At 37.3% G+C, this 15,267-nt stretch overlaps 1 protein-coding gene across 1 annotated transcript in view; it reads left to right on the plus strand.

The window, feature by feature from the left end:
- TMC3 (transmembrane channel like 3) overlaps positions 1-15,267 on the plus strand; it is a 78,309-nt gene that overhangs the window by 11,127 nt on the left and 51,915 nt on the right. The window contains exon 4 of the mRNA XM_027852070.1: positions 12,656-12,737. Coding sequence (XP_027707871.1) covers positions 12,656-12,737 — 82 coding nt within the window. The remainder of the gene's footprint in view (positions 1-12,655; positions 12,738-15,267) is intronic.

Consider the following 15,267-nt stretch of genomic DNA (forward strand, 5'->3'; position numbering starts at 1 on the left):
ATGGATGGATGGATGGATGGATGGATGGATGGATGGATGGATGGATGAACATAAATCATTAGGTGTTCAATATGTGTAAATCACTGTGCTAAGAATATACATAGAGAATCAAGACAGCCCCTGCTCTCAAGTTTACATCTAATAAAAGGAAATTATATATATGTGGATGACCCAGCAGTCATTAGGATGCAGTGACAAAGCAGATAATAATGCATCTTTCTTATTGTCCTTTCCAATGATAAAACTATATCTATTTTTGATGTTAAGCAATTTTACAATTCCAAGGATCTAGTAATGAAAACTTTTTTTTTATAGTTCTTCAATAGTTGTGGATGCATGGAAGGTGACAGCTATGGCATCTGTGATGGCAGCAACCAGTAGCTGGGTCAGATCTACATATATAAATGCTGCTCCCCTGGACAGCACCCTTAGTTGTAGGGGGCTAAGCTAGAAGCAGGGTCAGTGGTCTGGGAAATGCTGTTCGTCTCAGGTCACTGGGCTTACCTGCCCATCATTACCAATTGTTCAGTGGTTGGTTCAGAAAGTCCCCCTTCTCTACAAGGGTAGCCCTGTAGGGAGCATGACAATCTACATTGGTAAAGGAAATTCCTCATTCAGAGCTGCCTACAATTCCTATGAGATCATAATCCCAGTCCAAAAAAATGAACCCCTTGGTCTTACCAGACCTTGCGAATGAAGACCTAAAGCACAAACAGACCCTGATATCCACAGCTGGGAAGAAGTCTTATCTAATTTATGATTTGTGTTTCCCTGTATGCCCTTTATTGATGCTGCTAATTGTTTAAATAGTGTCTTTGGCCTTGATTAAGATAATGAGTTAATGGAGTTTTTCCCCTATAAAGAAGATACATTTTATGGCGTGTTGACTACCCATCTCAGCAAATCATTTCACAAGACTATGATATTGATACTGACAGAAGGCCTTCATTAAGCAAATAATTTGCTGTCTATAGAATAATAATCAAAACAACTTATGTGTATGCTCCTCTCTGCTCTGTACATGAACCAGGGTTACTGCTTGTATTTATTTGTGTGTCTAATTCAAATGTTTCGGTCTTGTATATAAAATTCTAGATATAGTCAACTAGGCATGGGCAGTTAGGTAGCGCAATGGATAGAGCACTGGACCTGGAGTCAGGAAGACCTGAGTTTAAATTTGACCTCAGACACTTAGTAGCTGGGTGACCCTGGGTAAGCCACTTAGCCATGTTTGGCTCAGTTTCCACATCTTAAGATGAGCTAGAGAAGGAAATGGCAAACCACTGGAATATCTTGCCAAGAAAACCCCAAAAAGGGCTATGATGAGTTGGACATGATTGAAAATAACTAAACAGTCACTGTTATTTCCCCCAGCCCATCCTGAGGATTTAGCAACCATGAACAGAATAGTCAAAGTCATAACCTAGAAGGAACATCAGAACCCATCTAGCCTAGACCCATTGTTTTTGCAATAAGGAAACTGAGGTCCAGGTCCGTACCTTTAGGTTGAAATAGGTTTGTTCTCTAGCAGATTATAAAAAAACAAGAAAGGAAGGAAGGAAGGAAGGAAGGAAGGAAGGAAGGAAGGAAGGAAGGAAAGAAAGAAGGATAAAAGTTAAAAAAGAAAAGGGAAGGCAGATAGGAAAGGGAAAGGGGAAGAAAGGGGTATCATGGAAGTCTGCATCACAAGCACACACAGTCTCGTAGCTAAGGATCTCTTAATTGCATTTGCAGGGGGGTATTTCCTCAGTAATTTTGTTTGTCTCCAAGACAAACTCTGCTTGCTTTTGTTTGAAATGCATGAGCTAGCAAGGTTGTTTTTTTTTTTTAACAAATAGCAGTATTTTTAAAAATAGCCTTAGATATTATTTCATTTTTTAATTCAATTCAACAAAGATTTATTTAAGTGCTTCCTATGTGCAAGGTTCTTTTTTCTTTCAGGGACATGAAGACAATTTAATTTCTCAACTCAAATTGTAAACCAAGGGGATCTTTCCCTGACCTGCTCTAGGTTGGTGAGATAGTTAAGGTTTCAGCTAAAATCAATGAGCTGAAGATAGGGTCACAATTACTAGAATAACTCTAAAGGTAACCTGGTGAATTTAACAGGAAGCATGGTGAATTTAATAATTTAATAGTAATAGCTAGCATTTATACAGTGCTTTGAAGTTTACAAAATCCTTTACAAATATTATCTCATTTTATCCTCAAAACATACCAGCTATCTTCATTTTAGAGATGAAGAAATTGCAGCACAGAGGAGTGAGGTGACTTGCCCAGGAACCCGCGATTGGACAATATCTGAGGCTGGATTTGAACTCAGGTCTCTCTGACTCCAAATCCAGAACTCTTCTCACTGAATTTAGAGCCAGAGGAGCTCTATTCAAGGTCTTGTTCTCCCCAGCACTACCTCTGTAATTTTAGGTCAGTCACTGACAGTTTCTAAAGGTTATTTCCTAGTTGTCCTAATTCAGAAGTTCTCCATCTTTTTTAGGTTACATACCCCTTTGGCAGTCTGGTGAATCCTAGTGATTCCTTCTCAGAATAATGTTTTTTAAGTGCATAAAAGAAAATCATGCTATCATAAAGGAAACTGATTATATTGAAAAACAATTACCAAAATATAAAAATAAAAAATATAGAGCCTAGGTACAGAACGCCTAGTCTCACTGATCTCTAAGGTCCCTTTCAGTTCTAAATTTTTATGATCCTAAGCTTTGCCAGGACCTCTCCCTGAAAAGGTCTCATCTCACCCAGAAATGTAGAGAATGCTACCATCTTAGATAGAGCTAGCACTTGACATATGAATCCCTAACTAGTCTATCTTTTTTTTTACTTTATATTTTATTTTATTTTTAATTAATTTGATTTATCAACAATCACTTCCATAAGCTTTTGAGTTTCAAATTTTTCTCCCTCTCCCTCCCTACCTCCCCAAGACGGTGTGCAATCTGATATAGGCTATACATATACATTCCTATTAAACATATTTTCAGATTAGTGATGTTGTAAATAAGAATTAGAACCAATAGGAGGAACCACCAGAAAGAGGAAACAAAACACAACAGAAGAAAAAAAGGCAAATAGTATGCTTCGATCTGCATTCAAAATCCTTAGTTCTTTCTTTGGATGTAGATAGCATTTTCTATCATGAGGTCATTGGAGATATCTTAGATCCTTGTATTGCTGAGAAGAGTTAAGTCTATCAGTATTAGTCATTGCACAACGTGGCTGTTACTGTGTACAATGTTCTCCTGGTTCTGCTCACTTCACTCAGCATCAGACCATACAAGTCTTTCCAGGTTTTTCTGAAGTCTGTCTGCTCATCATTTCTTATAGCACAATAGTATTCCATCACATTCATATACCACAACTTGTTCTGCCATTCCTCAATTGATGGATATCCTCTCAATTTCCAATTCTTTGCCACCACAAAAAAAAGCTGCTATAAATATTTTTGTACATGTGGGTTTTTTCCCATTTGTATGATCTCTTTGGGATATAGTCCTAGAAGTGCTATTGCTAGGTCAAAGAGTATGCACATTTTTATAGCCCTTTGGAGATAGTTACAAATTGTTCTTCAAAATGGTTGGATCATTTTACAACTCCACCCACAATGCATTAGTGTTCTAATTTTCCCATATCTTCTCCAACATTTATCATTTTCCTGTTTTTTTCATGTTGGCCAATCTGATAGGTGTGACGTGCTACCTCAGAATTGTTTTGATTTGCATTTCTCTAATCAATAGTGATTTAGAGCATTTTTTCATATGACTATAGATAGCTTTAATTTCTTCACCTGAGAACTGCCTGTTCATATCCTTTGACCATTTATCAGTTGGGGAATGATTTGTATTCTTATAAATTTGACTTAATTCTCTATATATTTTAGAAATGAGGCCCTTAACAGAGAGACTAGTGTAACTAGTATATCTTTTTTCCAGACACCTAGTGGTTCTGGGTAAAGGTTATATAGTCTCCAAATTACTACTCTAGGACATGAGGAGGTTAAGGGAAATGGACAAGTCAAGGTCAGTCCAATTGGCTGAGTCAGTCACCCCAAATCTAAATAGCTAGGTGAGTATACAGAGGTATATCAAAGGGTCTGAGATTGTGTTCAGGAGGTCTACAGAGCAGCAAGAGGGCATGAAGCTGAGCATGAAACTGACTTCTCTAAGGGCTACAGCTATAACAGGTAGGAGAGATACTTGGAAATGGTCACTCTATCAAGAGGAAAAAAAGAGGATTTTTGATGCTTTCATCTAGAGTGAGATAGACTGCCTGCCCAAGCTCTCCCATTAGACCCTACCAAACTAGTCAGACACTCTGTGTCTAGTAAGAGCCCTTACTAGTCTCTGAACACACATCCTATTCAGTAGATTCTACTAGAAGCTCTTTCTATGGACAAATAGAGGATCAGGAAGCCCTAGAACAATTGCAGCAGAACCATGACGTTTCCTCAAAGATGCATTTATTTTCTGAGATTTGTGCAGAGAATTTAGTCACAAGGATCTGGATACCAACAGCTCTTTAATTAATTGGTCAACCTCCAGATAGCCCAAAACAGCAGCATATGAACTTAAACTGGGAAGACAAACTTGAATTCTAATTCTGCCACTAACGCCCCGTAGCACGTTGGGTAAGTCACTTCACTTCTGGGCCTCAGTTTTCTTCTCTGGAAAATGGGGGTAGTAATTTTTTTATACTACTCACCTCACAGGGTCATTATCTCAGTGAGATAATGAATATGAGATGTTCTGTGAAAGACTATTGCATTAGATCAGAGGTTCTTAACCTTGTATCATGTATTCCTTTGACAGTCTGGTGAAGCTTATGGACCTCTTCTCAGGATAATGTTTGCTGCTTACCTTCACAACTAAAGGAGTTTTTAAATTTCAGTTACAAATTTGGGAAAGTAAAATATATATTTCTTCCCCATCTAAGTCTGTTGAACCTAGGTTAAGAACCACTAAATTAGATGATCTTTAAAAACCCTTTTCTATTTTAAATCCTATAGTAGAATTGTAAGCTATTTTTATTATTACAATACTAGATTATAAAATCTAGAGCTGAAAGCTTTCTGAGAGTTCATTTAGTCCAGTGCCCTAATTTAATAGAGCATTTTCTATATATATCATCTCAATAAGTTTCACAACAATGCTGTGAGGTAGAGATTGAAAGGATTACTGCCCCTATTTCACAATTTAGGAAACTGAGGCCCAGAGAGGTGCCATGACTTGTCCAAGGTAATGCTTGTATCGCCTTCACATCTAAACAGTGATCTTGCATACTACTTCCAGATATCTTTTAAGTATTCATTAGCATAATAACCTACTGATGTATCAACTCCCAGGCCAACTGCTTAGTTACAGGTAGAGTAGGTGGAGTCAAGAAGGTTCTGTTTAATCATAATTTTATAACATGTAGATTTACTCTTATTCTTCTCTGTCCAGAGTCATTCAAGCAATATGAGTAATTATGTCCTTGATTCTAATCTCTATAAACATAAAGGAATGTGAATAAATACAAATATAGAGAAGTGAATAATTAATGCTATTGACAATTTCTATTTCATTCCCAGCTCTTTGCATTCTTGTCAGAAATTCATGAACATATTCACTGCAAGATTAAAAAGCAGCAAATTCTTAGAAAGCCTTCTAGACAAAGAAGATATAGAATTATTTTTCTTTTATTTGTGAAAATGCTGTTGATTTCTGGAAGAAGGATTTCTTCTTGACTCTATCTTTGAGAATAATATAGAGCAACACCTTAGTTATCTCTCCCAGGTATTGCCTATCCTCAGCATAACGGAATCCTCATTTGTCAGACTACGCATTCTTTCAAATAAAAGTCTTCCCAATACATTTATTTTTAGAAATAATTGAAAGAAATAAAAGTCTGATAAAAAGACTTGAAGACCTTGTTAAAATATTATTCATCATTCTAAAATTGTGACGCTGATGTAATTACATTTTCAAATAACATGAATCTGGAAGGAATAGCAAAGACACTACATAACAGAATAATGATCCAAAAAAATCTTGACAGGTTAGAACATTGGCCTGAACCTAATAAGATGAAATGGGGATAAATATAAAGATTGCACTTGGCTTCAAAAAATCAGCTTCACAAGGATACGATCAAGGATACTTGAGTTGATGGTAGTTTGTCTGGAAAAGAGCTGAGGGTTTTAGCTGGCTAGGAGCTTAATATGAGTCAACAGTATGATGTGGCAGTTAAAAAAAAGAAGGAAGAAAAATCATTTAGGGCTTAATTGAGAGGCATTTATTGTTGAGTCATTTTTAATTGTGTCAATTAGGGTTTTCTTGGCAAAGATACTAGAGTAATTTGCCATTTCCTTCTCCAGCTCATTTTACAGATGAGGAAACTAAGGCAAACAGAGTTAAATGACTTGCCCAGGGTTACACAGCTGGCAAGTATCTGAGAACAGATTTGAACTCAGATCTTCCTGACTTAAGGCTACACCACCTACCTGCCCATTGAGAGGCATAGTTTCCATAAATAAAGATGAAGTAGTCCCTCTATGTCTTAGTCAAACCACATCAGTAGTACTGTTTTCAGTTGTGACAGTCACAGCATAGGAAAGAACATGAAGACCATGCAGAAAAGGGAAACAAGGTTTGTAAAATCTTGAGTCCATGCCATATGAAAAATCTGTTGAATCAAGTAGGGAGCTTTAGCCTAGGAAAGAGAAGCATGTCATCAAGCATTCAAAGAACAAAGAAGAAAGATTAGTGTTCTATTTGGCCCCAAAAAGTTGAACCAGAAAAGCAAAAAATAAAAAAAAATCAGGTAGAAGTTACAAAGGGGTAAATTTAGGTTCCATTTCAGGGGAAAAAAACTTAGTAATTACAACTGTCCAAATATATAAGGGACTAATTCTAGAAATGGTAGATCCCACTCATTGGAGATGGTCAAGCAGAGGCTGAATGACCTCTTCTCAGGTATTTTATAGTGGGGACTTCTTTTAGACATGGGCTGGACTAGGTGGCTGCTGAAATTCTTGCCAACTCTAAATTATATGATTCTTTGATTCTATGATATTTCAATTTTATAAGAAAAAAAGTAAAATAACTTCTCTTCCTTTTTATCCCCTCTCTGGGGTTGCTTTTAGTGCGATTTCTTTATGTTATCTACTTACATTTATAGCAAATGTCCATTTGGATCTGTCTCAGTTTTTCAAAAAGTGGTGATAGTTGTTGGTTGTTGGGTTAGATTTCACATTTAATAACAGTAACTGATTTTCATAGCACTTCGAAGTTTAAAAATCACTCACCACATAGTCTCTTATTCAAGACACTCAACAGACCTAGGATATCAGTAGAATTGACACTACAGGGGCATAAGTAGAGCTTTTGCTAAGTACTGTAGAATTTAGAGGCACTATACTGGCACAAGAGGCTTAGGAGTATGTGACTATGGTTCATGCAAGAGAGTTATTGGGAAGGGTAGAATGAAAAACCAAACAGGCTCTTCTTCTTCACCAGGGTGTGTGGAAGATGGAGCCAGACACCTCCTCTTATCTCAGGACAGCATAGTTCCAAAACTCAAGAGATCTCTTCCCTTCCCTGCCCCCACCACAAGCCAATGTCAAAGCAGAAAAAAACACATGGGAACAGAGATGGCAGGCAGCTGTGAATCTATAAACCTCTCCACAGGCGATGAAATAAGTCTCAAAGATGGTTTTAGACTTCAAAGAGCAGTTACTAGATCATTTTTTTTCTTTGTAACCAAGAGTTTGTGAAGGGAGATAATAAGAAATACATCTGGAAAGGTAGGTTGGAGCCAGAATGTGGTGTGCTGTAAATTCCAGATTGAGCAGTATATATTTTATCCTGGAGGCAATACTGATCCACTGAAAAAATTTTAGTAGGGTAATAACATGATCAGAACTGGGTTTTATGAATAGTAGTAAATAATAATTTTATCTGTATTTATTATTATTATTAAGAACTTTTGTATAATATATACATGCTTATCCCATGTCAACCCAGGAGGCATGAGTTTATCTGACAAAATCCCTGATTATGCCAGCCTGATCCAGCCTCTTATATTAAATTATTTGGCAGCATGGGCCCCCAAGTAAAGTCTTCACACTTCTGTTTCATAATGAGTTGATGTGAGTCGGACTTCTTCCAGAAGCTCAGGTGAAAAAAATAAACCTTATCGATGTTTATTCTTTTCCATTAGTTCATTCAAAGTTAGAAAATTATTCTATTCCCTGGGACTAAAATCCAAATACTAATTATTTGTTTAGTGATAAAATCTGAAATTGAAAGAAAGTTGTTGAGAAAATATAATTAATATTCCTTTTTGTTCCATGTGATTAGTATGTGGGGGAGATAGTAGAATTATTGTTCCCATTTAAAAATGAGAAAATGAGGTTCAGAGAGGTGATGTGACTTGTCAAAGACTATATAGCTAATTAGTTGCAGAGACAGAACCCAATCCTTGGTCTCTGGACTAAAAATTAAAAAGGGTGGTAGTCAGAATCCAAAAGATCTCAACAGGCTAGAATAATGGGCCAAAATGAATAATCAAATGTGTTAAAGATAAATGTAAACTCCAACAATAGGTCCAAAAAGTCACCAACTTCACAATTACAAGGTAGGGGCAGGAATAACTTGACAATAGTATAAATGGAAAAGATCTCAACCACATGTTCAGGATGCATCAACAGTGATGTCACAGCCAAAAAAGCTAAGATATTTATGTTATATTTGAAGAGACAGTAACCATGAAGAGGAAAAGTATAATTCCATGGTACTTGGCACCTCATTAGACTACATCTGAAGCATGTTCTAGATAGTTAATTTAAATATCTATCTATATCTATAAATAGATAAATATAGATATAAATAGATATAGATATAGATATAGACAAGCTGAAGATCACCAAGATGCCTTTAGACCATGAAATCAGAGAAGGAAGGAAGGAAGATTGAAGGAAATGGAAGTATTCACCCTGGATCAGATAAAATATAGGGAAGATGGGTAATTGCTACCTTCAAGTATTTAAAAGACTGTCTCGTGAAAAAGGGAATTAGATTCATTGTACCTAACTCCCTAAAGCAGAAATGGGAACAAATGGATATAAGCTGCAGAGAAGTGAATTTTAGCTTTCCATAAGGAGAATATTTCTAATATTTAGAACATTATAAAAATGGAATGGACTGCCTTATTGGATTCCCCCTCATTAGACGTCTTCAAAGCAAAGGAAGGAAGACCACTTATGGAATAGCAAAGATGAATCTTGCTGAAGTAGAGGTTGGACCAGAAGGCCTCTGAGGTCGCCTCTAGCTCTGTTAGTCTTTTAATCTCTGACTAGTTATCTCTAAATGTGTCACTTATTTTCTTTGGTCCTCAGTCTCCTCACATGCAAAATGAAGGAGAAGAATTAGATAATATCCCAAGTCCCCTTCCAGCTCTAACATTCTAGTATCCTAAATAAAGTACTGTTTCCATGATTGTTTTACAATTGGCAGGTCATCAGGATAAGGAGCACAGAATTGCAGGGCATGGTTTCCTTATGCTGTTTATTTTGAGATATTTTTGTTTTGTCATTTCACTACATTTCTTAAGAAAAGAAAGCTATGTTGTAAATGATAAAGCAAAAAAAAATCTCAAAATAAACATCATCTCAGTCTTACAAGTCTGGAAGATGACAGAGAGTTTCTCTCTTCTGCTTCCTCCTTCCGTTTTACTAATGAGTGTATCAAGTCCCAGACAGATGTAATTAATGGCTTTTCCAAGGTCACACAGCCAATTGTTGCAAAGCTGGGACTAAAAATCTGGTATTCTGACTCCCAGTTCAGTGTGATTTCCACTACATGATGCTACTAATACTTGAAGGCGACAGTATAAGACATTTGAGTTATGACTTAATTATCTCTAAATAAAAAAATAAGTAAGCCCCATATTCACCTAGCAAAATCTTATCAATCTACCAAAGCCTATCCAAATACCACTTCTTCCTTGAAGCCTTTCCTAATTGTGCCTCTCTCGTCTAACTGCCACCCCATCTCCAAAGCACTTAGCACTCTTGTGGTATAGTAGAAATAGAATTATCTGTGGAGTTAAAGACCCAGGAAGGGAGGGAAACAGAACCCAACCTGTGATAGTGAGTTGTGGGGGAGTGGAGGGAGAAGGGTGGTTAATGCTGTGTAGGGGATTGCAGAAGGGAAAAGAAGGGGAGGGAGGGATGAAGGAAGGAAGGAAGGAAGGAAGGAAGGAAGGAAGGAAGGAAGGAAGGAAGGAAGGAAGGAAGGAAGGAAGGAAGGAAGGAAGGAAGGAAGGAAGGAAGGAAGGAAGGAAGGAAGGAAAGGAGTGAGGGAGGGAGAGAGGGAGTTACAGTTTGAGAAGTCACAAAGATGGTAAATGGAATCAATAAGGAAGTCAACTGACATACACTTCTGCACAGAAATGATAGTGTGAATTTGATTATAGTTCTCGAAGTGTAAGAGGTGGAAAGAGAGGTGGGGCATCAGAACAGAAAATGATCAGGGTAGAGATGAACCTGTTTTGTCTCAGGAAGTATAGAGCTGAGTTGTTTGACTCCTCCCAGGCATGGCCTCTGGTGGTGTGGTTTGGAGGGTGAAGCAATAGCAGTAGTAGTAGCACAGCAGAAAAAAAAATGGCCAAGGTGAAGAAGAGACATGCACTCAATAGCTAATTTTGATGCCTATGAGCCATGTCACTTTAGGCAAATCATTTTCAACTCTCCGAGCTTCAATTTCCTCACCTGTAAAATTAGGACAATATTACTTCCATGGCTTAATCATGCAGAGTTTTTTAAAGCATTGGTAAGCATGAATAATTATAATTGTTTTATGAAGTCTTCCCCAAAGCCTCATCATGACACAGAGGTGACCATGGGGTTCTGGAAGCTATACCTATATAGATGGATTTTAACAAACTGGAATGGCTTTAAGTGCAGGCTCAGTGATGGATTATTTGTCTGCTGTCCAGCACCATTCTGGTTAAGGTCAGATACGTTCATCACATCGACTGAAGAGTAATTAATTTTTCAGCTGTGGCTGAAAGAACATCTACTAAGTTGTAGATTTGTAATCTGCATCAATCGAGAGAACATGCATGCAGATAAAATCACAGGTCCTAGGAGCATTGAAATATACTTATTATTTGTACATATATGTCTTACTTCCCTTTACAGAAACCATCACAATATCTTAGAAATAAAACTAGAGAGCTGATTTTTAGTCTAGACTCTGACACTAACCAACCTTGACCTTGGACAAGTCTCTTAAACCATTTCTTGAACTTTTATTGATCTGTAAAATTAGTCAAACTAGATGATTTATGAGTTTCCTTCAGAATCTGAAACCCTGTGATTCTCAGCTAGATTATAAGCATGTTAAAGGTGAGTCCATAACTGGCTAATTTTATATGCCATAATGTCTACCACAGTACCCTCCACATGGTAAGTGTTTGAAGGATGAATGATAAATCATATCTTTATTTTGTGTGCTGGGAAGGATGAGATTGTATGCAGCAGAGGAAGGTGTACTGAATAATCAAGATAATTGGATTAGAAGTTAAAGTTCTGCCTTGGGACCTTGGGTAAGTTTTATCTTTGTACTGCCAGCACAAAGCTTAATTACTGGCACATAGTAGGGACAGAGATAGGAACTAGAATTGTGATATCCTTGGTACAGAAGGTGTGGCTCCTAATGTAGGACAGTACCTTCTCTGCAGATTTTGGTTAGATTGCTGCCTGGAGTACTGAGTGCTTGTGACTTTCCCAAGACCACATAGCCAGGATATCAGTCAGTACTAGAATCCAGTATTCCTAGCTTTGAGGCAAGCTTTCTGGCTGCTATCTACTACATAGTAAGATCTTAATGTGCATTTGTTGATTGCTTGATTGCTTGATTAAACTCATTGGCCATCAATTTCTTCATTTACAAAAATAAAGAGATTGGACTAGAGCAATGGTGTCAAATACAAACAGATCCTTGTGGGCCTCACATGGACTTGGGAAACTGCAAATAAATATGGTATTGTAATCTTGTTTATTTTATTAAACATTTCCCAATGACATTTTAGTGTATGGGTTACAATTTTGACACCTCTGGACTAGGTGATTTCTAAGGACTCTTGTAGCTTAACAGTTCTTTCAATGTTAACCCATACATCAAATGCAGAAATAATCAGAAAATGAAACTATAGGAAAGCTGCTTTTCATTAACATTGGGCAAAGGCTGAAATTTCTTCTATCTTTCTATAATGAATGAGCTATATATCTGCATGCTATCCTCTGAATCATTTAGGATTCTCCTAAGTGTTGAGTAGTCTATAATAGACTCCATGGTCCCTCCAAAAAGGCAGAGAATACCTGCTGCAAGCTGAGGGAACCCACCAACTCCATCATGGTTCAAGGATTACTAGGGTCCTACTGAACATTCAGAGGAAGACATGCAAAGCCAGGAAAAACCCTGTAGTTTCCCTTCCCTCCCTTCATTCAAATGCTTCAGAGAACATACTCCTAATGCCCTCTCATCTTTTATAGCTGTCTGGCCATGCACTTGGATATCAATATGTTTTCCAGATCTTCTGATTGCTGCTTTATTTCTGAAAGTGACATCCTCTTCTTCCTGTCCATGTGTTTTTTTAGCTCTGGCGGAAATTTGTCCGGCTTGCCTATAACTTTGTGGTCATCTTCATTCCATGGGAAATGAGAATAAAGAAAATAGAAAGTAAGTATTTGTAATCTGAGGAGAGATAGGGAATGTTGGCAGGCTTTATTTCCAATGTTCTGTTCTAGAAAGGCTTTGAATACACAGAAATATTATCATCTTTTTCTTTTATTTTAAAAAAAATTCATGTATATATATTTTCTTTCACTCTCATCCCTCAAAGTGAAAAAGAAAGAAAAAGAAAGCCTTTATAACAGATATGTAGAGACAAGCAAAAGCAAATTCCTACATTGGCTATATCCAAAAATGTATCTTAACCTATGATTTCTCTGAAAAAAAATACAGGTACCATATTGCCTTGTTGAGCCTCTGAAATTATGATTGATCATTGCATCAATTAGTTATTAGCTCATGATCCTTTTCCAAAGTAACGTTTGCAGATGGAGTGTTGCATAATGGACCAAGTGTTAGTCTTGGAGTCAGAAAGACATGGGTTCAAATCCTGCCTCTGATATTTACTAGTTATATGATCATGGAAAAGCCATTTAATGTCCCTGAGCCTCAGTTCCCTCATGTAAGATGGAGATAATACCTATAGTTACAGCCTGAAAAGGTTTTATGGTTGTGAGGCTCAAATATGCAGGGATAGTGGAAGTATTACAAAATTCAAGCAGTCTTTTAAATGCATTTTTTAAAATTAGGAAAGCAATTTCACAGAAATTTTTAAAAAGAACTGACCATTAAACTCTAACTATAACACCACAGCTAGTACTTTTTTTTCTCCTGAGGAAAATTCAGTTTGGGGGTGGTAACACAAAAGATAGTAGTGTTTCTGCTCTTGGTAAAATCACCAATGGTCCCAAACCCTACAACTCCCTAGGGGCAGAGATATAAGCAACAGGCAGGAGATCCTAGAAGACAGAACCTAGGAGACATGTACCATAGGGATAAGACCTGGGAGAGACAGGCTGATGGCAGAAGAGGGGAAGCAGCAGCACCAAGCAGTAGAGAACCATAAGTCACAAGAATGGCAGCCTAAAAAGCCACTGAAGGAAGGAAGCAGGCCCCCTCCCATTGTACCTTGGCACAAAGCTCTATTGCCCCACCCTAATTATGGCCCAACTCCCTTTAATTCCATCAAATAATAACGAGGATAACAACATTCCCATTTCTACAGCACTTTAAGATTTACAAAGCACCTTCCTCACAACTGCATTAGAGAAATAGATTTGAGTATTATCCACAGTTTTCCATCCTATAGTAAGCAAAGGCAACATGGCATAATGGAAAGGATGCTGAACTTGGAGTCAGAGGAACTGACTCTCCTGCTTACTACCAATGTAGCCTTTAATAAGTCAGTTAAATGTTCACTGGAATCTACAAAATTAGAGTTTAGAGCTAGATGATGTCAAAGTTCCCTTTCTAGCTCTAAATTTTATAACATTTTTGCATGAGTAGTAGTGATTCAATCACTATACAGACAAGAACAAATTACGAAAAGAAATGCTTATAAAATTAAACAAGTAATGTGCTACTCTACACATTAAAACTCTAGCAAATCTAGGTCCCAGCGTTTTCATCTGCAAAATGAGGAAATTGTATATGATGTAATGGATATAGGGCACTGGATACAGAGTCAGGATTATTATTATTGCTCAGTTCTTTTCAGTCATGTTACAGTAGCTGTGTAACGGTGAGCAAGTCACAACCTCTATGCATCTCAGTTTTCTCATCTGTAAAATGAGGGGAGTCATAATCAATGACCTCTACAATCATTACCAGCCCTAAATCTCAGATCCTATAATCTCTTTAATCCCTTCGAGTCTAAATCTGTGATGCTATGATCACTAAGGTCACTTTCAGCTCTGTGAATGGAGGCTTAATAGTAAGTAATTCATGATGGAAATATTGTGGTACTTACTGTTCTTATTGGTCTGTGAGTCATTCCATCCCTTGACATGAGATTTAACAGGGATACATGGCGGTAGCCAATGGTGGAAATGGTATTGAGTATGTAGGGAAAGGTTAGATGGTAAGCCTTGTTAATCACTTTTCCTAATACAGAGCTAAAAGTGCAAGTATGGGGAAATGTAACAGTGAAACTATTTGAATTCCTGTCCAGTCTTCATTAACAGGACTTCATTTGAGGAGAATGGGAATAGTTTAGCAGATATCTAAAAGCCATTGTGCCTATAAGCTACATAATGCTGGTTTTAATGATTACAAAAGATATAAATTTATATGTATGTATGTATATATATATATTCTTTCTCACGCTCCTCCTTTTGCCACCAATGGCATATATTTAAAAGTTGGCTGCCCAGAAATGAAGGAACATTGAAGCTACAGAAGAGAGAGCTGAATGGCCCCATACCCATAAGTGGCCCCACCATTGGCCTTGCCATATAATATCAGTGCTGAGTTCAAGTCCCTTCTCAAAATATATGTGTTGTATAACCCTTCAGTGTCACAGGCATCTCTCTAAGACTAAATTGCAGAACGGTTGTTGATTTGCATTGATAGAGTGAGTTTCCTTACTGGGAAAGGGAGTGAAAATGGGAGAGAAGGAAGGAAGGAAAGGAGGAAAGAA

Source organism: Vombatus ursinus, unplaced genomic scaffold, assembly GCF_900497805.2.
Source record: "Vombatus ursinus unplaced genomic scaffold, bare-nosed wombat genome assembly UNPS02009205.1, whole genome shotgun sequence".
Lineage (NCBI taxonomy): Eukaryota > Metazoa > Chordata > Mammalia > Diprotodontia > Vombatidae > Vombatus > Vombatus ursinus.